Source organism: Cladophialophora immunda (genome assembly GCF_000835495.1).
Source record: "Cladophialophora immunda strain CBS 83496 unplaced genomic scaffold supercont1.2, whole genome shotgun sequence".
NCBI lineage: Eukaryota > Fungi > Ascomycota > Eurotiomycetes > Chaetothyriales > Herpotrichiellaceae > Cladophialophora > Cladophialophora immunda.
Window position 1 is genome coordinate 659932 of NW_015622542.1, and position 24395 is coordinate 684326.

General features: G+C 53.5%; 8 protein-coding genes across 8 annotated transcripts; 3 read left to right on the forward strand and 5 right to left on the reverse strand.

The window, feature by feature from the left end:
• Positions 1-99: 99 nt before the first annotated feature.
• On the reverse strand, positions 100-4774 carry PV07_02592 (uncharacterized protein). Its single transcript, XM_016389214.1, has 2 exons — positions 1958-4774; positions 100-1812 (listed from the first exon to the last, which is right to left on the reverse strand). The coding sequence occupies exons 1-2, from the start codon at positions 4559-4561 to the stop codon at positions 211-213; spliced, it is 4206 nt and encodes a 1401-aa protein (XP_016251116.1). The 5' UTR covers positions 4562-4774; the 3' UTR covers positions 100-210.
• A 453-nt stretch (positions 4775-5227) lies between these two features.
• PV07_02593 (uncharacterized protein) lies at positions 5228-8148 on the reverse strand. The gene has a single exon (XM_016389215.1). It carries the CDS (start codon positions 8141-8143, stop codon positions 5495-5497), a length of 2649 nt encoding a protein of 882 aa, XP_016251117.1. The 5' UTR covers positions 8144-8148; the 3' UTR covers positions 5228-5494.
• Positions 8149-9672: 1524 nt separating this feature from the next.
• Positions 9673-11322, reverse strand: PV07_02594 (uncharacterized protein). Its single transcript, XM_016389216.1, has 2 exons — positions 11250-11322; positions 9673-11186 (listed from the first exon to the last, which is right to left on the reverse strand). The coding sequence occupies exon 2, from the start codon at positions 11127-11129 to the stop codon at positions 9759-9761; it is 1371 nt and encodes a 456-aa protein (XP_016251118.1). The 5' UTR covers positions 11130-11186; positions 11250-11322; the 3' UTR covers positions 9673-9758.
• Positions 11323-11598: 276 nt separating this feature from the next.
• PV07_02595 (uncharacterized protein) lies at positions 11599-15171 on the forward strand. Its single transcript, XM_016389217.1, has one exon. The coding sequence runs from the start codon at positions 12165-12167 to the stop codon at positions 14826-14828; it is 2664 nt and encodes an 887-aa protein (XP_016251119.1). The 5' UTR covers positions 11599-12164; the 3' UTR covers positions 14829-15171.
• Positions 15172-15834: 663 nt separating this feature from the next.
• On the reverse strand, positions 15835-16335 carry PV07_02596 (uncharacterized protein; the record flags this gene model as incomplete). The annotated part of the gene is made up of 1 exon (XM_016389218.1): positions 15835-16335. One exon carries the CDS (start codon positions 16333-16335, stop codon positions 15835-15837), a length of 501 nt encoding a protein of 166 aa, XP_016251120.1.
• A 1450-nt stretch (positions 16336-17785) lies between these two features.
• On the forward strand, positions 17786-19557 carry PV07_02597 (uncharacterized protein). The gene has a single exon (XM_016389219.1). It carries the CDS (start codon positions 17830-17832, stop codon positions 19402-19404), a length of 1575 nt encoding a protein of 524 aa, XP_016251121.1. The 5' UTR covers positions 17786-17829; the 3' UTR covers positions 19405-19557.
• Positions 19558-19682: 125 nt separating this feature from the next.
• Positions 19683-20346, forward strand: PV07_02598 (uncharacterized protein; the record flags this gene model as incomplete). Its single annotated transcript, XM_016389220.1, has 1 exon — positions 19683-20346. Exon 1 carries the CDS (start codon positions 20119-20121, stop codon positions 20344-20346), a length of 228 nt encoding a protein of 75 aa, XP_016251122.1. The 5' UTR covers positions 19683-20118.
• Positions 20347-21055: 709 nt separating this feature from the next.
• Positions 21056-24271, reverse strand: PV07_02599 (uncharacterized protein). The gene is made up of 3 exons (XM_016389221.1): positions 23423-24271; positions 22007-23341; positions 21056-21742 (listed from the first exon to the last, which is right to left on the reverse strand). Exons 1-3 carry the CDS (start codon positions 24005-24007, stop codon positions 21608-21610), a joined length of 2055 nt encoding a protein of 684 aa, XP_016251123.1. The 5' UTR covers positions 24008-24271; the 3' UTR covers positions 21056-21607.
• Positions 24272-24395: the final 124 nt, after the last annotated feature.

The following is a 24395-nucleotide window of genomic DNA, read 5'->3' on the forward strand; positions in this document are numbered from 1 at the left end:
CGAGTTTTACGGACAATGGGAAAAGCCGAAGGACCAAGCAAGACTAACTACTGGGCACTGGTTGAATCGGGAGATTCTGAACTACCAAGTATTCGCGGAGGGATTGCTTCGTGTATGGGCGGCAACATATTAGCAATCGCCCGAAGGTCTCTGCAGGGACTTGCATACGTAAGATACGAAGCGAGGTTTATCTCGACCTCTACGATCCCGTCATGCCCCTATCCATTCCCGACTTATCATGCCCAACCAGTCGTCGGCACTAACTACAACCCCATCGTCGAGCCGGACCTTGTACCCTTCTGCTCCCTTTGTAACCAATCCTTTGGGCGGATAGATCTCGAAAAGAGGATGCCGCGGGTCGCAAATTCTGAACGCAAGAGTACCATCGATGTGCTTCTGACGGCACTCATCGCAAAACTCTATGTCGACGCATATCTCGCATGCGCTAAAAGACCTGAAGTCGACCGGCAGCCTGCTACATCTGCCGTCACAGGAGCTCTGGAAGTTGAACGGCGCGTCTGGTTCAGTATTAGCGAGAGGCCTGGTCGCGTCCAAACTGGCTTCAAATTCTTGGAGCTTCTTGGACTTTTGAAGCGGCATCGTGAACGCATAGGCAATCGCAGCGTTTGCCCGATCCCCGAAACTAGTCAGCGCCCTTGCGAGGTTCCAATATGCCCTGTGATCATTGCTGTTGTCTCTGTCCGTCAGATCTCGAATGCTTCGCTTCACCAGAGGTAAGATCGCTGTCCGCGCGAGGTCTATTTCGCCTTGCTGTGCGTACCAACGCCCCATCAGAGCAGATGCTTCATCCGGATATGGGAACGTCTTCACGCCCGGATTCGTCAGCTCCAAGCACCCCACGAGCTCCGCGAGCTGTTTCAGCCTCAGTACCCACGAGTCTGCGTCCACTCTCTCGGGGTCCGTCGCCTTCGTCAGGTACAATGGCGCCAGCTCGAAGGATGCCTTCAAGGCGGCAGGGGTGCCGGAGTGATCTTTCAAAATATTTTCCCACAGCTCGATCGCCTTTTCATCACTTCCATAGAACCGAAACCACAGCTGGGCGAGTGCAGCGTCTGCCACGGCCCGTCTCGACCTATCTCCAGCCTTGGCAGCCTGGCTCGCCGCGGCCGTGAAAGCATCGTGGGCAAGATCCAGCTGCCCCGTTTTCGCGCAAGCAATCGAAATAAGCTCGCTGACGATGACTGCTCTCTCCATCTTCATGACATCACAAAGGAACTCCGGCCCCCATTGGGTATTCTCGGGGCTTAAAAAGGACCTGACGATATTCACTGTTTCAGAGAAGCGACCTGTTTTGTTATAGATGTAGATCAAATTTGCTGCTGCGTCGGGAGAGTCTGGAGCGACTGACCATGACTGCGCGGCTGCCGTGACGGCAGCTTCCTCGTTTCCCAGGTGCAAATTGGCGACTAAGATCATTTGGAACAGCTCGGCCCTTCTGTAGATTTGGACGGCGGGAAGGCTCTCCCGGGCATTCGACGCTGCAACTATTGCTTCGTCATATTTCTCTAGATAAAACAGCGCAGAGGCTTCCTCGAGGTATAATTTCCAGTTGTCATTCGGGTCATGGCTCTTCCGAATAGCGTGTCGAAACTCATCCGCGGCCGCTAGGAGGTGCTGGGGGGTGTCGATTCTTCTGAACGTGCTGCCAAGAGCGAAATGCCAGTCCGACGTCCTCTCCAAGCCGACAAGTGACGCCAACTGCCGGATATCATCTGGGGATATGCTCTCGGTTATGTGCTCGAAAGGTCGATTAGGAGCCAGGGTCCATTGCTTCCTGGACGAATCACAGCGCTAGGCAACTGTCAGCTCAACCGTTTTCAGATCCGAATATACATGGACTTTATGCTAGCCCGAGACATGCGAAGGGACGACAATACATGATAAAATCGTGCAAAGAATACAGAGTTAGACGAAAGACAGAATTGAAATGGCTTACTAGAGACCTGAATCCGTCTAGAAATAGTATGGCTGCAATTCCATCACACGAATCTCGTACCAGCCAGGCCTCAGCAATTGAGTGCGCGGACTGTTGAAGCAGAAATTCCGACGATGCTTTCGCTTTTTGCAGCCATTCAAGGTCTGACGTTCTGCTCCCGACAATGCTGTTTGTTGGTTCAGGGAGATACTCTCGAAGACGAGACAAGGTGTCCTGGCTGAAGAGTTGGCACATAAATTTGTGCTTATCCCGAACGAATTCAAATCCCCGAGCAAGGCAAGACCCGGCCCTGAACAGGAGCAAAGTCTCTTCTGAAAGCTTCTTGAACACGTCGGGGTGGAGAGACTTGAGCGCTTCCAGCTTGACTTCGGCAAGATGGTCCAAGAAGTGGTTTGCGGAGTATTTGAAGAGATCAGGTTTGCGCCATGGTCTTCCCTTTCTTGTTTGAATGTTGCCGGTGAGGAAAAGTAGGCAGGTCATCGCAATGTGTGCCTGCGCGAGGTTGAGGTCCATTCCGATTCCCTCATGCAAGGGAGCGCTACGAAAATGCTGACCGATACTTGCATGACCGAACTTGACAGTTGCCTCGAAGAACCTTGGCGGTGCTATGGCGTCATCATCGTCGTCGTCGTCGTCGTCGTTGTCCTCAGCCTCGCTGTTATTGGCGTCATTGCCGATTTCGCTCCAGGGATCTGAGGCTGCATCGACCTCCGCCTCCAGCTCTTTACTCTGGCCCGATACAGATGGCGCCGATTGATCGCCCGTGACTGAAGCATCGTCTTGCTGATCACTGGGATCGGCCTCAGGGTAGCTCAGGCTGAAGAAGGAGCCGAATCTCATCTTCAGCTCGTCTTCTAGCCCCACGATACCATTTTGCCGAAGGTCTCTCAACTTCAGAACAAGATCGAGCTCGCCGAGGAGCAAATCGCGTTTAGCACAGGCAACCCACATGATCAACTCGTTGAGATCCTTTTTGTCAAACCCCCCCATCACTGTCAGCCTTGTGATCACACGCTTGAACATATCATCGAGACCTTGAGGAGGCTTGGCAAGGGCTTCTCTGATCAACTCCGGCTTGTTCATATCCTTGATTTCTGCAACCATGAGCTTGGCGAGCATAAACATGCCATCGGCGCTGTCGCCGAGACTCTTGATAATATGGATTCTAAGCCGGTTGGCCCGGCCCTGTGGCATTCTGTGCAAGAGGGGAATATCCTCCTTGACTGCTTTCTTGATAAATATCTCGATGTCAGCCTTGGACAGTGAAGGTTCCACGTGTATGATCTTCGGTCGACTACCCTCTCCCCTCCACGCATTCGAGATGTTGTAGTCGAGGTCGGGCCGCCCCAGCAACAGTAATTGAATGGCAGGAAGGTTGCTTCTATTACTAGACCGCAAGTCGGACAGGTTTCTGGCCATTTTGACAAGTAGCTCCTGGTTTCTTGGCGTGGCCTCATCAACCCCGTCGATGACGATGAAGAGAGGCCTGGACGTGTCAACTTCAAATGGTTTGAGAAGTAGACTTTTCCATATCGAATCTTGACTCAGAAGGCTCTTGTCGCTTCTACAGATTGCAACAGCTAGCTTGTGGTAGGCGTCATCAAGCCTTGTAATTTGGTAGGCAATTGTTTTCAGGATGACTTCGGGGGTGTGGTGGGTGTTCATGCCTTCTCTGATGTAAAAGTAGGTTGCGATGCCATCGCTTTGTTGTAGGTGTGAGATGACTCGAGACGCTAGATACGTCTTCCCCGTCCCCGGCTTCCCCAGAATCGACAAGACTGGGAATTCCATGCGAACCCACTTGTCGTAGAGCTTCTCTTTCAGGAGCCAGTAGCCCGATTGTTTGAGCCTCGAGCTCTCAACGTCCTTGCCGAATGCTTCATTGTCCCGAGCAACGTCCGCGCACAAGGTTTCTCGAAGTAGCTCTCGGTCCCTGTCAGCCTCTGCCCTCTCATCTATGCGTTGCGTTGTAGCATAAGTCTTGGCCGTGACGAGGGCGACTTCTGCTCGCACCATTTCGTCGAGCTGGTCTAGTGCCGTCTGAATTTTGTTTGCTTTGCCAACGACACGCCGCATCATCTCCTTCCCTCGGCCCCGCCCGATGGCTGCTTCGGCCTCGCAGAACACGTCGAGAAGTGAGCAGAGCAGCTTGATTACCACCTTCCGAAGCTTGCGGTCGATGTTCCCTGTGAGATACTCGTCTAGGCGGTCAGTGATGTCTCGGATCCTTTTGAACAAGCCTTCCAGCGAATCGTACGTATCGGCGACTGCTGAAGCCGAATTGATGAGGAAGAGACCTGCCTCGACAATGACGGATGCAGGCGCAAAGGGCGTCAGGTCGATGGCGGCCTGCGCAACTCTGCCGAGTTTCTGTAGCTGTCTCATCGTCGACATGAACAGGCCCCAAAACTTTCCACGGGAGTTTCGAAATCGTGAAAAGTCCGACTCATGCTGCTCAATGAGCTTATCGAGGTCGAAGTCAGTTTTGACCGACGTTTTCCACTTCTCCGATATGGTCCCCCTCTTCGATCGACTTGCATACTCTGCCACTGCTTCCTCCCAGAGTTGCTTCAGTTCAGTGTCTTTGTCATCCATTGTCGCCATCTGGGGCTGAATTCGGCCCTAGCGTAAAGGGTAGCTCCCGTTGCGCGCTGCCTCGTCTCCAACTTCGAATCGCTCTACACGGCACTAGACAATGGCCAGAGGAACGCCTTGCGGCCCTGAGGGCGGGGGAAACATAAGGATTGCGAGTGACAGATAACAAAACCATGCTTAGTGTCGTTGTCTCGTGAGGAGGCCGGCTAAATTGAGGTGGTGGCATTGTTCTCGCTTCCGCGCAAAACTCCCATTGAGCAGTCTGGCGCCTGACCGAGATCCTACTCTGAGGGTAGTGGCGGTGTTGAAGGTGAAATTGCGCTAATCCTGGGCTGTGGTGCGCCACTACAGTTGTAGTCTTCTCTCCCACATGGATGACTTGGGTGGTCCACCTCAGCACGTGGAAACGCTATCAGGCTGCCACGTCAACTCGCCAACATCCAAATGCTCCGGAGCTGAAAATCCAATCTTGGCGGGGCAATTCCCGCTGAGCCCCAGAACCTGAGCTAGAGTTGAGGTATGTAGATCAGCTTGAAGCCTCACCAAGTCATCGTGCCGGCAGGGCCACAATATCAATCAACACTGGACGCCATTTCATATCATTTGTTCATTCGTATGCTGTCTTTCAAAGCTAAAGCAGAACAAGAGCATCTCCAAAGTGACACTCTTAGCCATGGGGGTATCTCAATGCACATTGAAACTTCCAGCCAACACCTGTATCATGAATCTCAAGCCATCACAGTAACTTATGCCTGCTAAAACCTCATATGCTCATAACCATGCAGGTTCGCTCGTGCTTGAGCTCAATCTCCCACTGTCCAATAGATGCACAACAAATCAGCTCCGGTGTCCCTCCATCATTGTTTCCTAATGGTTATTCATTCCTTTTCTGCTTTCTCCCTGGTGATGCTGATGTTCCTCTGGTTCGGATCGCTCAATACTTCAAGTCTCGAACAGAAGCAAAGTCTGGCCGAACAGGTTCTCATGATCTTGTCCGATAGCTTCAGGAGTTCCATCAACGTTCACCATATTCACAGAAGCCTTCGTGGTAAGGCCGTACAAGCTGATATTGGATGAACATTGGATGTCGACCATGTTTTCTTGACACGACTCGGTATCCAAGCATGTTTGCAGATAGTTGTCAAAGAAGCTGTAGAGACCTGCACCGTACATGTGAATATCACTTGAATCCACAATTCGCAAGCCCCAAGACTTCTTGCACGAGTCAGTGGTACAGTCGGCAAAGGTAGGGTCTGAAAATGCGGAAGTGGGTGGAAAACCTCCTTGTAACGCGTTCGGAGTTGCCTGCATGTAAGGGGTTTCCGTCTGGATCGCACCCATGAAGATATCCCGAGCATTGGAGAACTGGTAGTTGTAGAGCTGACTGTGCTCGGAGGATGTTCCGTACAACCAAACAGGGCCTTGGCTCTCGACAAGCAATCCACGGCCGTTGTAAATATTGGTTTGGTTGTGTGTAGTGATGTCAAGCTCGTGGTCAGCCACCCAGAACCAGCAATTTTCCAAATAGGCAGATGCCTCTTGCGTGATGTGCATCAACAAGAAGGAACCCGCACACTGGGGCTTGAATTCAAAGGAGCCAGTGACGTTAGCCTGGCATGTATCTTGCTGCAGCTGAGTTCCCGCAGTGCCTCCTATCCGGAAGTGGACGTCCCACATGCCACAAGAGCCCTGAGACGCCTCTGCAACATTCCATTGCATTATAATAGCACCAGGGGCGGGGCCGAGGGTCTCGAAAACAAGATCTGATATCTCCACAGAACCGACATCCCCCGAAGCTCCTACTTGGAAGACGGGCTTGGGATTGTTGATATCTGAGAACGCCGTACCTTGAGCCATGATGAGAGGCCAGATCTCTCCGGTGATGCGGATGTTGGAGGGAACCATGACGGTATCGGTGATGACGTAGGCGCCGTGGTCGAAGTAAACAACCTGGTCGGGAGTGGCATTGTTGAGAATGTTTTGAATTGCTGCAGTGTCATCAGTTACACCATCGCCTTTGGCGCCTGCCGACTTGACGCTGACGAAGGACGAAACTGGAACGTTCTGGTACTGTGGCTTAGAGCGCTCGAAAACCTTGTTGCCGTTCATAAGAGACGCGGCCATAGTTGGAGCAGTCAACGGCTGTTGAACGCGTGCCGACTGCAGTGACACTGGGGTTGGAGAACACACGCCCGGAGTTTCTGCGGAGGGCTGAGATACTGTATTATTAGTCGAAACAGTCGAAGAAGCGCTGCCATTGAATGAAGGAACAGGTGAAACTGTCAATGTCACCGAAGCACTGCCAGTGGATGTCGGAGATGCAGTAACATAGACGGTTGTGGTTGTGACCAATATGCCACTCGGTGGCGGGATGGCCGAAACGGTGAGCGTGGTTGTGGTCGTTGAATAGTATGAGATCGACGGAGGCTGCATGGATAAAGGTCCACCTTGTGGCTCTCGCTTGGCCTTCTGAGATCCAGCATTTGCTCCTGCGGCAGGGGTGTAGGTGTCACCTTGACCCCAGGACCCCACGACCATGCCGCCAGCCAGGATGGGAGTAGTACCATCTGCACCGACAATAGCAGTCTGAACTCCTGTGAAGTCGACGTTCTGCAAGGCCAAAGTACCTCCAGTAGTAGGCTGGCTGGTCATGTTGTACGAAGTCTTTATGCCAATCGGAGTGCCAGTCATGACGCTGTCAAGAAGAATGACAGAGCCCACACTCTGGTTGACTCCGTTATTTAAGTTTGACATGTCGATGCCGACGTCACACTGGTTGATTGCCACCGACTTCAGAGTCCACAGCCAGTTCCAATTCATGAAAATCGCAGTGTTGCAGCCGTTGAATGTCATATTCCGCGTGGTGAATTGTTGGTTACCCAAGAAGGCACCGTAATTACCGCCGTTGAATACGAGATCTGACATAAACCCTCCAGAGCCGTTGTCCATGAAAATACCTTGCTGCTTGTTGGTGGGGCTCTTGGGGCGCATATTGAAGACAATATTTTGGAGACTGGTGGCTTGCGCAACCTGCCAGTGAATACCCGCTCCTTGGTCTTCTGGCATCTGGGAGATGTCGACGACGAAGTTGCGTATCTGTCGATAGAAATTGTTTTGATTTGTATACCACTGAGCACCATTCCCACCAGGGATGTAAGGATCGGTGTCGAATACAGCCAACCCTTGGAAGCTAGGCAAGGCAAGGATAGTCGGGATGGTGAGAGCGTCACCGATGAATTGGGTGTAATAGAGCTGAATGACTGGAGACGAGACAGCATAGGTACCAGGGGGAAAATAGACGATTGCAGGGACGGTGGTAGAGCTATCGCAGCCTTGTCCGCATCGAGACCCGTCGGTAATGGCATTGTTGATGGCAGCGGTATCATCAGTCACACCATCACCAACCGCACCATAGTCTTTGACATTGCGAAAGATCTTGTAGCCAGGGTTCGAGCCATAAGCCACAGTGCCTTGTCGCTGGATCTGAGAGAGCCAATACGAGGACGCCGCTTGTCGAGGTTCGATGGGGACCGGTCTCGGTGCGGCCCTGGCAAGCCAGGTGAAGAGAAGGAGTAGGAAGGGGAACAACATGTTTGACGTCGGTGTTGATTCAGGATCTTTGTTGTTGTTGTTGTAAGAAGGTTAGAATAGATGATTTCGAAGAGGAGTCGGGGGATCTGAAAGTGATTCTTTAAGAGTCTGAGGCGACCAGCACCGGACAAACAAGATCGAGGCAGTTGTCAAAGGCAGCGATCACGCGTGTGGGTGCCTTCAAATCGCGTCTCAACGATGGTGACAAGTGTGTTGGAAGTGGTGGAAGTGGTCTTGTGAACTGCGCACAGGAGAACTGGACGTGGAAAGAAGTGGCAGGCACGGGATCAGACGTGCAAGTGACGACAGGGTTTCGAACAGTGATGAATGGAAGTCAGAAGACAATCGATTATTGACAATCGCAGCTGCATTCGCAAAGATAGACAGACAATTGTTGGTTAGGAGGGTCCGGTAGCGACAACGAGCGAGGTCGTCAGTAAGGGCAATTGTTCCGAAGCCTTTCTTTCCCGCTTTCTCTGCGTCTTTCTTCTCTCCAAATGAATGACAAAGGTGTCTTCGGGCACAAGAACCGACCTGAAAAGAATAAAGCCAAAGAATAAAGGAACCCAACGAGAACCGAGTGAGCGAAAGGACCAAAGAAAGGGTAAGGGACAACGAGTGCAGCCCTTGATTTGCTGAGTGAGTGACAGACAGAATGAGAAGGAGAGACTGCGGTGTTGATGATATGCGCTGGCAGGCGTTTGTTCGACTTGCACACTCACCCACACAACGCAGCAGGAGCACAAGAAGATGGCAGTCTCACAGAGAATCCCGGTTTTCTTTTCAATCTCGTTCGACCTTTGCAGTCAGTCCAGCAGTGTCGATCAGTTGTACGTACTCTGTACACGGCATCAGCCAGCCAGCTGCGTTTGGTGCGTTGCTTGCCCTTTGTCCCAATTTCGCACCACACCGTCCCCGACCCATCTCCATGTGGACTCCTGCTGTCCTTTTTATTTCCCTTTCGCATCTGAACAAAGGGGGTGTCAAGCAGGAACCCAGTGTCTCCGATCTTTCACTGCCGACATTACCTCCTGGACCAGCTGTTCCGGTGAAGCTAGGGCATTTCGCGCCGCTCCGCACAGAAGCACCTAGGCCGCAGGCGAGTCAAAAACAAGCAACATCGAACTATCCTGGACATCTGATTCGTTGGATGTGCCAACCCTCGAAGCTCCTTAATCCGCATACAGCTTCCTCTCCACTCGTCGGGTTATAGACTGGGAAAGGTGCGAAGCGGAAGAGAAGCTGTCGAGAAAGGAGGAGGAAGATGACACGAAGCGAAATGTTCGAAAATGCCGTGAAATTGGCACCTTGCATCTCATCCGATTGGCGGACTGGGCGCCAGGGGTTTGAAACACTCCGAAACATGCTACGTTTGACAAGGGATCAATTCGGGTGGCGGGAGTGGCGCTGTCGAGGCTTGACCGTGTGGCTGGATATAATCCCGATCATTGCAGATCCTGGATCCAGTGGAAGCGAGGGAGGAAAATATGACTTGGTCAAAAGTACCAGGTCGGGCAGTGATAAAACAGGCTCAGAGCCAAGTTTGATATTCGACTAACTAGAGCAGTGACAAGTCATATCCTTCATCAACATTCACATCCATTGTCACTCCAGCTCATCCTCCACCTGACCTGTTTGCTTCCATCTCGTTTTCAATCACCTGAGCCAATCGAGCAATGCCCTCCTCGAGCACATCCAAGTCTTCCCAAGAGTAGCACAGGCGGAGATCCTGTTCAAACCTCGCCTCCTTTTTTTGTTCGTCTCCGTCCACCTTGAACATCGGTCCTGCAATGACAGTCAAATTTGCTTCTTTCAACGCTCGTTTGTAGATGCGTGTCGAGTTCAAGGAGCCTGGTAGGGTCAACCAGATGAAGTAGCCTCCCGCAACATCCTTGTCCACTTGAGGCATGGTCAGGCCCAATGGCAACAGGTGCTGCTCAATCGCTCGCATCATCAGATGATATCGTTGTGCATACGCTGGCTGTAATTCCTGCAGGATGTGATTTTGCAAAACCCCGGTATCCATCATCTGGTAAATGAAGGAAGCAACCAGATGAGAAGGGGCACCTCCAGAGCGACTTGAACCTGTTTGTGACAATCCATAGACCAACGCCGGAGTCCCTTCGGCCCAGCCTGTTCGACAGCCCGGCGCAACAATTTTGCTGAAGCTCCCATTACTCACTGCATGCCCGTAATCGTCAACTACCCCGCCATCGAGTTGCCTGTCAATATCGACTATTCGTGGCAGCACAGCAGTGTCGATCCTGCGCGAGCCAGCTTTGGGATCAGATGGCCATTGAAGCATGTCGTAGACGTCGTCGGTCACGATGAGAGCGTCGTATTGCCGCGCTAGGCGAACTAGGTCTTGCCGATGACCCAGACTCATGATTCGACCTGAAGGATTGGAAAAGGTCGGTACTGCATATATTATATGTTTGTATATCTTCCTCCACGGCTTAGGTGACTTGATTCGGGGTGACGTGTTGTTTTCGGCCAGCGCCCGATTCTCACTTTCTCGGAGACCTCGCTCGAGGAATTCGAGGTCGATGCCTTCTGCATCCTCGGGCACAGCTTTCAGCTTCTTGTCAAAACCAGAGTCGTTGAAGATCCTGCAAGCCAAATAATATGTCGGAGCCACCATCCAGACATTGCGAGTATAGATCGGATCAGTGAAAGTCTGCAAAATACACGCTAGATTCTGGCTGGCACCACCACTGATACATATTCTCTCGCTGGAGACTGTCTCGCTTGGTCGATAGAAATCATTGAGCCATTTGGCGATTTCTACCCTCAGCGGCTGATAGCCTTCGTCTGGACCATAAAACAAGACGTCCGAATTGGACGGATTGGATAATATATGTGCGGAGGCCTGGTCCAGCTGCTGGGGCGGCAGCAAGCTCGGGTGTGGCCAGCCCTTGAGGAGATCAATATGCCTGTTTTTCGGTATCTTTGGAGAATCCGTGTGGGAGATTGCCCTAAGTGTCATCTTGGGCGCTATTGACACGGGATGTGCCCGGAAGATGGGGGTTAGCGATGACGGCAGCTGTCGACGAGACCTCTGCATCAGTTTCTGACTCCAGCGTGGTTATATCGCAGTTATACGCACCAAGATAGGTATACGTAGTCCCTGGTAACATGGTCAGCAAGAAGGGAGCAGAATTTTCCCTCGCTGCTTCAGGCCTGCGATCCAGTCATCGTGTTCCTTTCAATCCAGGTCATTGCCTTTTTTTTTTGCCTCCGTACTCCTCTTGTCCCTCGCCCCATTGGTGTCTCGCTAGGCTAGAAGTTAGCGGTAGCTCAAGCATCGCCCGCAGTGGGTGGTCCCTCGATCTAGGCGACAACAGGCAAAGGCTGCGAGTGGAAACTGGGGACGTCGACGTCAACGGCAGAGGCTGAAAAGTGCGGGTGACGCAGGCACAAAACGTCTGCCCTGATCAGCAGATGCGGTGGGATGGCTGAAGTTGGTGAATTCCAACACTCGAGGGAGGACGAGGTGCGACGCCGAGGCGTCTCCTAGAGACACCGCGGAACCTCATCCTTGTCCTTCCTGACACTTGTTTCTCCATCCATCAGCTCATCATTCTCACTACTTCTGGCATCACTACCCATCACATTACACAGGATTATTATTTGCCTCACCCACCCACAGCCCCTCCAACATACGCACACACGCGGCTCACCCCAGTCGAATCTCATCCCCCCTGCAAGACGCTCTTCCGGGGCGTTAGGACATGCATGGCCTATCTGATTTACCCTTTCCAATTCTCTGGCCCTCCTAGATCCTCGAGTCACCTTCCTGGCATCCACCTTTCCCTCGATCATGGTGACACGACAGCACACTGAGCCGTATTTAGCAACCTCAAACAGCTAAGCCATACATCGTGGGCACAAGTGAATTGCGGCCATGACAACCACTCGCTAAAAGAGCTAGCCAGCATTACACTCGTTTATTGTGCTGAGAGAAGAAAAAGGGAACATATCCAAATTTCTGAAGGCGCTTTAGAGGCGCCGTACGTTCAGCATGGCGAAGCGATTATCATCGTTATTTTCACTCTCGCGCGATTCCGCCGACAAGGTTGATCCCGATATCCCTCCAACGATGGAAAGTGCGACGGCGACCTCTCCTCATATTCCACCTCAGTCTACTGGCCACGCCATATCGCACAAACTGCACAAACATCGTATGACCTCTTCCTCCGAGATCGATCTGAACGCTAGCCTACCTCCACTTGCTCCGCCTCCTCTCCTCTCCGACGCTGGAGCGGTGCGCCCCCCGAGCAGCCATCAGAGCGCACCGGACAGCTTGTCTGGGAGTAGGAATAGCAGTCCACATAGCCTGGCACGGAGCAGGGATGCTAGCAGGAGTCGGCCTCAGACACCCAACTTGTTAATACCTCCCGGTACAGCCGGCACACCAGGTCAATCTGCGACGCCCCCTTCGGCAAAGATTGCAAAGAAGAAGAGTTGGCTTCATGGAAAATCAGATAAACATAAATTTGATAACGGCCAAGGGGCGCACAACGCGTGGATCGCTGGGCTGCGGGAGCATGTGGCATACGACCTGACGCCGCTGTTGACAGGCGAGAGAGTTCCCGATCTCTGGAGTGATTACGGTGATACGGTCATATATCTTTATCCTCCATCTTCGGGCAAGGGGCCTTGTTTTCGTATCGACTCCGCCCTCCTGGTTGACTCAAGGTCCCTCGTCGACCTTCGCATGCAGTCTCCGACCTCGCCCGTCGATAGAAACAGCGACGTTCCTCAAATGCAGGCCGCCTTCTCAGAAATGTCAATGACCCCAAGACAAATACGCCCGCCTTCGCAGGAGAGCTCAGTCTATCGGCCCACAAACTTCTCGGTACCCAATATTGTCACTTCAATCAGCCAGGAGAAGCATCTCTATCTACCCCTAGGTTTTGAAGCAGACGTATCTCAGCCCGGCTCAGAGCTGCACGGAGATGATCTCGAACTTGTAGTCCTGTATCGCAACTTCTTCGCCTTCCTCGCCGGCGGGGCGCTGGTCGCAACACCCAGGCAAGTGACTTTGTTTTCAATTTTCATGGGCATAAGCAGCATCCTCAAGAGATTTTCCTTCTCCAACGCGGACGGCTCCACATGGGGTGATGTGCCGTACAATAGCTTTTCGCGTTACTGTGACGAGCTCCGACTGGCTGATGTGAGGTCAAGTCGTGAAAAGACCATCGAGGCTATAGTTCTCGGGGAACACCTCAAATCATGGCCATTGTACAATGAAGGGTTTTGCCACGCAGTCGGTCGTCTCGCGGATATCAAGTCAATCAAAAGTCCCAAATACGAGAAGATGTCGCCAGTCACGATCAATCGGCTCGAGCGAGCCCAAATCGACATGGAGCAGAGGCTGCTGATGGTCAAGGGCAAGCTCGAAGACTTCGACTTCCCCTCCATGTTTGCTGGGATTGCCAACTCGCAGACGTCGACTGAAGCCAAGCTTATTCGGTTCAAGGAATGGAAAGCCGCTTTTCTGGACTTCAGACGATTCACTATGGCCTATCTGCGTCGGCGATACGGTGCTTGGCCTCCGAAAGCATCCTCCAAAAAGAACAATTTCGAAGAAAGTGGGTTGAATCGGATATTGCTGCAGGAGCTGTACAAAGACTTTACAAATCTGTACGACATCCTGGTGGATCGCTCCGCAATCACGACACGGACTGTCGATATGCCACCAATGGCCGATGATGCCGAAACCGACGACCAGAACGAAACCATACAACATGCGCTCCGAAGGGTAGAGAGCGAGTATGACCGAGCGACACCGCCAGTCATTCCTCCCCTACCGTTCGATACCCCTTTAATTCCGCAGTTCTCCAATAGTTTCAACCGTCGTCATGTGGTCATATCCGACAAATCGGCAGCCCAAAGCAAAAAGCTGAGAGAGAATGAGATCAACGAAGTGCTACTAGGAGCCTACAATCGCGAATCGATCGTCGCGAGCACGTTCATTCAAGACTTCTTTGGTTACGAGCGCCAACTTGGTCGAGGCAAAACCCTTGACCAGGTCGTCGACGCGCGATGTGGGCAATGGCTCTTCATGTACGCCGTTCTTCAGGCTCTTCCAATGACCGTGGTGGACGCTAGAGACCTCAAGCATACAGGAGGCGTCGAGTATTTCCTGTGCGTTGCACCAAGAGGTGGCCGGCCCTGGATGAAGGAGGACCAGTCCACGTCTCGAGCATGGTACAACGTTGCCAGTGGGGGTGGCTACGTGAGTCTCCCAGCAGACCTGATTGACCACAGCGTTGAAGGAATTTACCGACGAAGTCATTGCTGGACAGCTGCTACGAGGTGGCTGGAAGATTCACCTCGAGAAGGGACCATGGAAATACCAAAGCGTGTGGATGGTGATGGACTGCAACCGCGACCGGCCAGCGCATATTCGCCGTATGCGAGTCCTGCTCAATCACCTTACGTCAGTCCGATACACTCACCACTCCTGCGGCCGACATCTCCTTCTGGCTCCGGCGAATTCCGCAACATCAGTCGAGATCGAAGTTCGGTCAATTTGGGCTTGGAGGCCATGGATGCGCCCCCTTCGTACCGCGGCAACTCTCGACCCCCTTCAACACTGAATCCGAACATCACCTTTGATGCGATCCTGGGCCCCAGTGACGAACCGGCAAAGGGAAAAGGGAAAAAAGGGAAGAAGTGAGACGTGTTACTGGGATCATGATTTTGCATAGCGTGACTGGATACGAAGCGTTCATTTGGTTTGGGACGAATCCAATACTGCCTTGGTTATGAGAGAACACCCGGAAACCATGAATGACCCTCTGGGCCGGCGAGCAGTTTTGCTTTCCTTTCTGGAGGACAATTCTGTACTTCTTCTTACTGCCCGGAGCATGTTATGCTTCACACGGCCACATGAGAAACCAATCAAAAGTCCATCATTTCTGTGGCGTCAGTCATCAAGTGTAATGCGGAGGCGTGTTTGTGTGAATGATTCATGAATGCTTCGCGGCGACGTCGTTCATTCGACTCCATCAAAAGACTAACAAGTCGAGGTGTCGAATCCTCTCAACAAAGCGCTGCTAACGCGCCATATCTTTCTCAGCAAATATAGTCTTTGGCACATCCGGGATAAAAACAATCGCAATGAATCCAGGCGACAATGGCTCTGCCCAGAAGCCTGTCAACAGAGAGCCAGAACCTGGGAGGCTTGTACAAAGGTAGGACGCAGTGGCACGGCGACCGGCACAGTGCCATACCAGGCTCGAACGGAGACGTGAAGACGGACGTTGACTCTTTCGCGCAGCTTCCTCACGCCCACCCAATCCAAGCCCGAGTCCGAACGCAGTTCACATCCTCAATCTAAAGATAAACCACAGCTGGTTGCCTACGACCCCAATCGCGGACCCATACAACACCTCAACGCGTCCAGTCATCGCCTCTCGATAACATCCGACCCTTTGCTCTCATCGTCCTCGAACGCGAAAAATATCCTTCCCCACCTCCTCGATACTGTCCTCTCGCTCTCTAACCTGTCCGCGGACTTTGAGCAGGTCAGCATCACCTGCGCCCTGCAGTGCGCGGGCAATCGGCGCTACGAGATGCGTGAGCGTCTGGGCGAGGTCAGTAGATTGGGTTGGTGCGGTGGAGCGGTCATGAACGCCGAGTGGACGGGTGTGAGGGTGAGGGATGTGCTACTCCACGCTGGTCTAAGACCGTTGGCGCCGAGCAAGCCAGATGGCGACGACGGTGGTGAAGGATATCATGATAAAAGACTCGGATAAGATGGAACCAAGATCCGCCAGGCATGTAAGATCTATTGACGGCCTAGGCCCCTTGTTTCGCTGAGGATCCCAGAACCGCACATCCGCGTCCGTCCTCCAGCCCGGCGGGAACATCTGGGGACCCAGGATCTTCTTCTGCACTTTGCCCCTGCCGCCCTCGGGGAGCTCGCCCTGCACGACCCGGAGCAGAGTCGGGAGCTTGTACGGCGTCAGTTCGACGCGGAGGTCTGCTCGAAGGCGCTCGATCGTCAACCACTGGTGTCCAACGCCGTCCTCTGCAAGATCGGATGGAGTCTTGACGGCTACCACGGCGACTCGACCGCGTCGTGCATGCCGCAGGAGCTTGCCAAAGAAAGGGCTGTTTGGGAAGACATTGGGGCCCGTATGCGAGGGTAGCAGCAAGGTGCAATCGAGATTGTCCTCCATAGCTGGGAAGAGTGAGTCAATTATCGGTGTTGATTTTTGCTGGAATAGTCCGCTCCTATCATGCCAGCTGGTTTCGACATTACCCAAGACGTCTCTTGGTTCAAGGGGCTCAAGGCCCCTTCACTCGAGTACCAGGGTCGTCTGTTGAAGCTGCGGCCAGAATACTGTAAGAAATCAGAGTTTAGCCAGTTTCCCTATTCCAAGAAGGTCAGCATTCAGCTAATGAACGCAATTTGCGTTGGGGATCCTGGGGGAAGCATTCCTTCGCGCAAGCCTGAACAGGTGTCACAGCCTTGCAGCTTCGCCAGTGCAGCCTTGTCGCTTCCATTTTCATCGACTGTAGTTATGTCTCTCAGGTAGTCCAGTCTTCTTAATTTGATCATGTTGGTAAGAAGCTCATCAAGAATTAGTTTAAAAGCCAAAGGCGCTTGTTGGAACCGAGACCCTTCTTCGACTTGGACATAGATCCTCTGTTTGACGCCTCAGTTTTCCCAGGCTGAGGTCTCGAAACCTGGATTTCTTCAGCTTCGCCTTCTCTCTGCGCGAGATTGCAATAGCTATATCTTACCTTGCACGATCTCCTGGTTACCAGGGTCCTTATTCCAGGTACTCGAGGATATAGACATATGACTTGTCCGCCTTACGACTGACCCAGACTCCCTCGGGTGGGAGATCGCCTTGGTCCTTGACTGGGACTTCCCACACGCGTCCCAACAGCGTCCGCGGGGCACTGGGGTCAGAATCGTCCCAGATCGACCATCCGAAATCCCTATCGTAGGTCATCTTCCCTACCGAGTCTGACCGCACGTAGACGCTCTCTTTGGCATTCCCGGCTCGAAGGTGAAATTCGTACGCCAGGCCGTCCAGGAGGCGTCTAAATCGGAATTTGGGGGACTTGTCCATGTGAAGATTTCGACGCAGCGGTGGTCCTTTGACCAGAGAGAAGATGTGCTTTGTTCTTGTCCTTCGCAACATTCTGACAAATGATCGTAGGTTTCCATCAGGGATCGCAGCTATATTGAGTCACCCGAGCACAAGGAGCTGTGTAACCCACCGTAAATGGCCCTCGGACTGGCACTTATCTTGAAGCGTTCAGTCAATATGCACCCACCTTGCAGTATCTTGGCTTATTAGTCTGCACAGTCGATCTCTTCTGACAATTTCAAGGCGCTATGTCCAGGGCCGCGATGTTGGCCTTATAAATAAATAGGAGTTCTCAATCTCTCTGACAAAGTTAGCGATGTTGGCGCCCAGAACAGCTTCCAAAAGCGGCGGGACATTCACTGCCACTTTGGCACTACCAGCACTTCTATCATGCTAAATCCAACTTCCCCCTTTCTTCCCACCTGGCCGTTGAGACTATCCAGGCTTGTTCGTTTTTCAGTTACAAGACCCTTACAAGCTGAGAGGTAGTCCTAATCCAAGGGCTGGAATATGGTTCCCTGATGGGGTCTGCTTGCTTCTTAATCATCAATATCGCGTCAAGGTCTGACCATGACTTTGCAAAATTCACGACCAAGAAAAGGCCAGCTCGGCAGTCGCAAGTCTCATGACGGATGCATCACTTGCAAGATCAGAAAACTGAAGTGCGATGAGGAGCGCCCAGCCTGCAAAAGATGCCTGACAACAGGGAGAAAATGTGATGGCTATGTTCGCCCTGGCATTGCGGGAGCTTGGCACGCCTGGTCACCAAACACGAACCGTGCCATAGTGCAAGTTAAAAATCCTCCGACATATGCCAGTTTCGAGCAGATCGAGGTCCAATCATTCGAGTTTTTCGTGCGGCGAGTCGTGCCTGATTGTTCACGCACAGTGGATGAACACTTCTGGCGTCGCCTTCTTCCTCAGCTCAGTCACTCAGACCCTGTGATCTGGGACGTTGTCATTGCTCTGTCTTCTCTGATTCAACACTTTCAGTCCTCAGGCAGATCTACAGAGGCAGGAATCAAGACAATGCCCATCGCAAATGGGGAGCATCGAAGGGCTCTGGCATGGTATGGCAAATCGATCGCTCGTCTACGGGCACGATTGAAACAAGCATCAACCCGGTCAACCACTGCTGTCATATCTTGCATTCTATACATTTGTATAGAGTGCCTCCAAGACAATCCGTCCGAGGCAATAGCGCTGTATCGTCGAGCAGTCGCCATGATGGAAACGGCTGCAGAACCCGAGCATTGCACCCGTCCGCTAACACATGACGAACGCTCTATCGAAAGCACAGTCCGAGCTTTGTTGCAAAACATGTCTGCATCGCAAAGACTTCCTCTCAGCCGTGGAAGGGCTCTAGGTCATACATTTTTCGAAACGCTGGCGGACGCCAGAGACGAGCTCTATATCCTGCTCTTTGCGGCTCACGATTTTATCCTAGATACAAGGGAGATCAGGATCAACAAACCGAAAGACTGGGTACCAACTCCGGACTTGATTTCCCGACAGCAGCAACTTCGAAGGGATTTTCTGAAATGGCTCTCAGCATACGAAGATATGACCATATGTTTTAGGAGAGCACCCAGTCAGGATGAAATCGAGCCCTATTCCCTGCTCCATGTGGTGTATGGCTACTATTTCATCTTGGTGTGCACAGGTTTGAGTATGTATGAAACGGATTTCGACGACCTTTTCCCCCTGTTTCAGAATATGGTCGACCACGCCAGTCGGGTCATCACCCCCAGGAGCGAAGGGCTGCGGCCAGTCTTCATGTTCGAGACCCGAGTCATCCCTTCATTGTTCGCCGTCGGCGTCAAGTGTCGGCACCCGATCATTCGTCGACAGGCCATCTCGTTACTCCGAAAGGGGACTCAGGTGGAAAATACTTGGAGGGCTGACGCGATGGCCGACATCGCTGAATGGTCGGTAGGGATCGAGGAATCAGGCAATATTCACGGGGTCTTTTGTCCAGAGCCCTCCAAAACCGAGCTACCGCCCGAGAACCACCGAGTGCACTGGAGTCAGATGATCGAGCTTCAAGACTCTGACGGACGAGCCGCCAAGTTCCACCAAGTCCAAAAGTGGGAGCAAGATGAGAACCACGTGTGGTCATTAGTTGACTACATGGTGAGGGTTTGAAGACAAGGCGCCGATGCCGTTCGTTCTTACTTGCCAACCTTTACGATGGGAGCCAACGTCAGACTGAGGCCGCAATCCGTGTCCAAAATTGCAGGGTTTGTTGTTCTCACTTCTAGCCCCAGAGAGGCGGCAGCAAAGCTCCTCGCATTCCACCACAAACAAATGATCCGGAATCCAGTCTCCTTGCTCTGGCGTGACGACGACGCATAGCCAGCTATCCTTTCTGGGCGGGCCGTTACCCCCCAAAGCCCACAACCCGAGCTCACCAATCGTTGCTCTGGATGGCAAAGGGTGGATATGAGGGTTTCATTGACCGAATGGTGCTTCTCTGACTCGTGCTAGCATCCCTTGCCCAGGAAGAAAGATTGATGTCTCAAAAATATCCCGTGGCACAACCCCGTTTCTTGACCCACCAGATTCTCAATCGACTCCATAACCCGAGCCGACCAATCACATCTCGCGACAGCCTCCTCACTGGGCAAGCTCTTCTGCAACGAAATACATATCGCCTTATATGACATGGCCCTTTCGGCATGGTTCATAAAGCCTTGAGGGAGCAGAAAGATTAGAGCTGCCACCTCTAGCTGTCTATCTGCGAGCCAACGGTACATCATTCCAAGTCCTCAGACCGGAGCACGATCGTTACGTCGAGCTCCCGATACCGAGAGAAAAGCCTCGATTTCGGATCCCAATTGTCCAGATCGCTTAGCCAAGATGATATCCTACGAAGGAATCATCGCCATATGCATCTTTGGCGCCGCCGCGCTCGTCACGATGGGATACGTAGTCCACAGACTGTTAAGCAAAGCAAGCAACGCCGGCGACCCATTCACCCCGTCCGACCAGCAGAGGCAGTACATGCGAGAGGTGCGGGAGAGGAATATAATGGATGCGCTGGGGAATACCAGGCCGCAGCGGCGACATCATGCGGCGGATATGTGACAGACGTCGATCCAGCTGGACCGAGCCGGAACCGAAACGAACGTGTTTACGAAAATGCCTGCTCACGAAATCCAGTCTGCGAAATAGACTCCTGAAGCAGGCGACCACCTTTACACATAACTCCGAGTCTTGTCTCTGCTCTGCCCTACGGTCTTCCTGGAGAACGTCTCGAAGGGCACCGGCTGCGACGGCTTCAGGAGGGAGTAGCCGGACTTCACGATCGACGCCACGGATGATGCCGGACACAGAATAAGAGGATGACTCCAGACAAAGAGACAACCGTAAACCGCGGTCAAGGGACGTTGTTGTACACAATCTTCGGAACGATGTGGCGGGTGATGGTGAGAGCGGCGCACAGCGGCAAACGAAAAGCCTTTGACTCCACGACATCAGGCGCGCAAGAGAAGCTATTCAAGTTATGGGGCCACACAACAGCAATCGAACCGTGGCCGTGGCGCTGTCTATCAGTGTCTATCTCCGCAAGGCGCTGTTTTCAATGGGTGGAATGACACGTCACTGCTGGCACAGTCACACCATAGAAACGAGGGAATCCGGTTCTTGACATGGTCATCCAAGCGAGTACGCTTCTGAAGACGAGTCCTTGGTCCATTCGGTGGCGGGGGGGCTCGACGATGTAATCTTGGAGTATCATTACGCTGTACCCATTTCCGCGAAATTATCGAGCCAAACAGTGCGGACCCGGTCATGACAACACATTGGATCATAGTCATTCAAAAGTTCGTTGAGCACCAGAAAAACACCCAAAGCCCAAACCTGAATCCAACTCCAGCCCCAAAATGGTTCGCAAATAAGTCGCCAATGTCTTGAAGAATCTAGTGAGAAGAAACGAATCCGTCCACCGAAGTCATGCACCCTTCAAAGACTTGATATCCCGGACCTTGCTTGACCCAAGGGGGTAAGACGCTTCCTCGGGTCGTGTCCAGCACATAAGTCATGCGTGTTTCATGTCATCAGATGGCACATCCATCCCAAGGCGGTCGGTCGTTCGTGAAGCGTCCTCAGCCGTGAAGCCGTGCAATCAATCAGTCAATCAATCCGTTACGCACTGACATATATCAGTGGTGTACACAAATTGACGCCCAACGCCCATGTTTCGTCCCTGCGCGAAAGCCCGTCAGTGCGCATTAAAACCAGGAATTCGTCTATAGCATCCTCGGCAACCACAACAACACCCATCAGAATAGCCATTATAGTCGTCATCATCATCCATCATCCAGGGCCGGATCTGAGGAGTAGCTAGCTAGTAAGGTCGTCGCTTGATCTTGACGCGAAACAGGTAGCGCAGAAGCACGTGCGAGGGGTCGTAGAGCGCGTACTCGTTGAAGCCCAGGGTGCCACCGGAGTGGGTGTCGCTGTAGGGGACTGTCGGCTCGGGCTGCGCCGAGGAGATTCATAGTACGAGGTTAGGAGGAACATCCTTTGCTTTTTCTTTTGGCACAGGGGCGTGAACAGAAACGAAAAGTGTGATAGTGATAATGAGCAGCCGGAGAAATCACAGAGGAGGAGAAAGACGGGGAATTTAAAGAGAAGGAAGAACGGGAAGTTAAGCAACGGATCCTCCACTTACTCCCCCCCCCTCCCCCTCTCTTGACCAAAGAAAAACCCAACGAAAAAGACACACACACACACACACACATACCATCAAGGGCACCCCGTCGCCCACGCCAGGCTCCATCTCCCACTCAATCTTCCTCCATGTCTTGGGCCCCGTGCGGCCGAGGCCCTCGATGCACCGGTGGCGGCCGCGGGACTGCCGGATGAGCTCGTGGCCGTTGTAGATGCTGGTCTGGGAGCGGATGCGGTGGACGCCGACGTCGGCCTCGCACAGGAGCAGGACCCCGCGCCCTTCCCAGGCCTCGTAGCGGCAGAAGCTGGCGGACTTGCTGGCCGCGTCGGCCAGGTAGATGGCGTTGCCGAACATGGTGCCCGTCCAGCTGGCGCCGCGGCGGCGGATCTGCAGGCCCAGGTCGAGGATGCCCAGCAGCGAGTCGAGCGGCGTGCCGTGCCACAGCAGCAGGCGCATGTCGCCGGCCGGGTCGCCGTCCTGCTGCGCTTCCTTGGCCTCGAGCCAGTCGCGGTACGGGTTGGGGAGCCGCGCTTTCACGAAGACGCGGTAGATCTCCTCCAGCTCCACCGTCAGGCAGTGGATGCGGTGGCACGAGTTCTCCAGGTAGCTCCTGAGTTGGCGGAACTCGGGCGTCGACGCGTCCGTCAGCCGCCGGAACCCGTGCCGCAGCGAGCTGTACGCCTGGTACAGCGGCTGGGCCAGCGCCCGGTGCGCCGTCAGCTGTTGCGCGCCCCGGCGGTGCATCTCGGCCGCCATGGTCGCGATCTCGCGCCGTGGCCACAGACAGTACAGGAACTTGGACTCGAGGAACAGTGCGTGGTAGCTCGAGATCACCGGGGGGCGGTCCTCGCCCGAGCAGCAGGGCATCTGGCTGCGGTAGTGCGACGACAGCCTCAGGATGGTCATCCAGTTGATCGCCTTGCCGGACTCGATGTGCTGGCGGATCCGGTCGAGCGTCTTGAACGCCGAGAAGACGGCCCACGAACTGATCTGCTCGTACGGCGCCGTGAAGGCCTGCCACGTCGACCCGGACGTGCTGGCACCCTCGTCACCCGTGGTGTGCTTGCGACTCCTCACGGGGCCACCGAAGAGGATGTGCTCCATCAGATCCTTGACTTCCTCGTTGGTCTTTGTGTCAACCGCCGTATACTCCGGGAGTTCCTTGGGGCGCGCCGCGGTCTTTTGGTAGTCGAGCTCGATGAACGCGAACCGCCCTTGCCGCCGTGACAGGGATTCGTATCGTCGGTTCCACGTCGTCGACGTCTTGTCCTGGAAGATCTTGCGAAACTTGGCCGTGACGATGTCGAGGTTGCTGGACTCGATTTCGGTCCGAGCATGGCCCTCGAGCCCGACGCGGCCTTCGCGGGTGACAAAGACGTAAGTTGCCGTCTCGGGATTGAATACGATCTGTTCAGTACCAAAGAAAATTTGTTAGTCCATGCAAAATCTTCACTCAATGATGCTGTGACTTAGCACATTTGAACATACTTGGTGCCGTCGGAAGAAGTTGATGTTCTTCATAATGTCGGCTCGGAGAAGGTACGCGTCGTATATCGACGTCCTCGCGCGATCGATCACCACCGCCGCATCCAGACCGGCCTCGAAATCCGGGGGGATATGTATCCTCGCCCCGTCCTGCGTCTGGGTCCGAAAGTAGCCGTAATGGGAAGTGCGTCTCGACCTCGTGGAACATCGGCGGTTGTGGGAAGCATACACAGTCTCGAACTCGATCCGGTTTTCCCGGTGCCTCTGACTCTCACTCAGGAAAATATCATAGCTCTCCCAGTCGGAGGTGATGCGGGGGAGCGGGACGGTTGGACGAGGTATTGGTGGTGGTGGTGGTGATGGCGGCGGTGGCGACGACGACGACGACGGAGAAATCGGTAGAGCATCCTGGCTTGCTGCTGCTGCTGCTGCTGCTGATGATGCTGCAGGTTTCTGAGCATCTGCGAAAAGAGGGGCGCACGAGATGTCCAGGACCTCCGAGCCGGCTGTAGGTCCTCGTCCAGCGTTCTTGGCGAGTTTCGCCGGGTTGATAGTCCCTGGCGGATCTGGAGCCCACAGCGGGAGCATGGATTGGCAGTAGTCGGGCGATGATTCTCGTCAGAAGGTGAGATTCTGATGAAGACGCGGGCTAGCATGATCCACGGGGTCGAGAGGGGTCGTTGCACGGTCGGCGGCGGACGTTCAGCCTCATAGGCACAAGACAATGCTGATCTCGCCAGCCTCAGGAGGAGGTGCCCAGGGTATATGATGTTCCAACTGAGATGTGATGCCCGGCCCGAATGATCAAAGGAAGGAAGAAGTTTGCAACTGAGCCACGAAGTTGGCTCGCTTCAGTGATGCCGGTAACGCAAAGACCAGGCGGAACGTCCCAACTTCTGACACCTGAGGATCTGGGCTGGGCTGGCTGTCACGAGGCACGCCTGTCCTATTCTAGTCAGGCGCCAGTCGCCCTGTC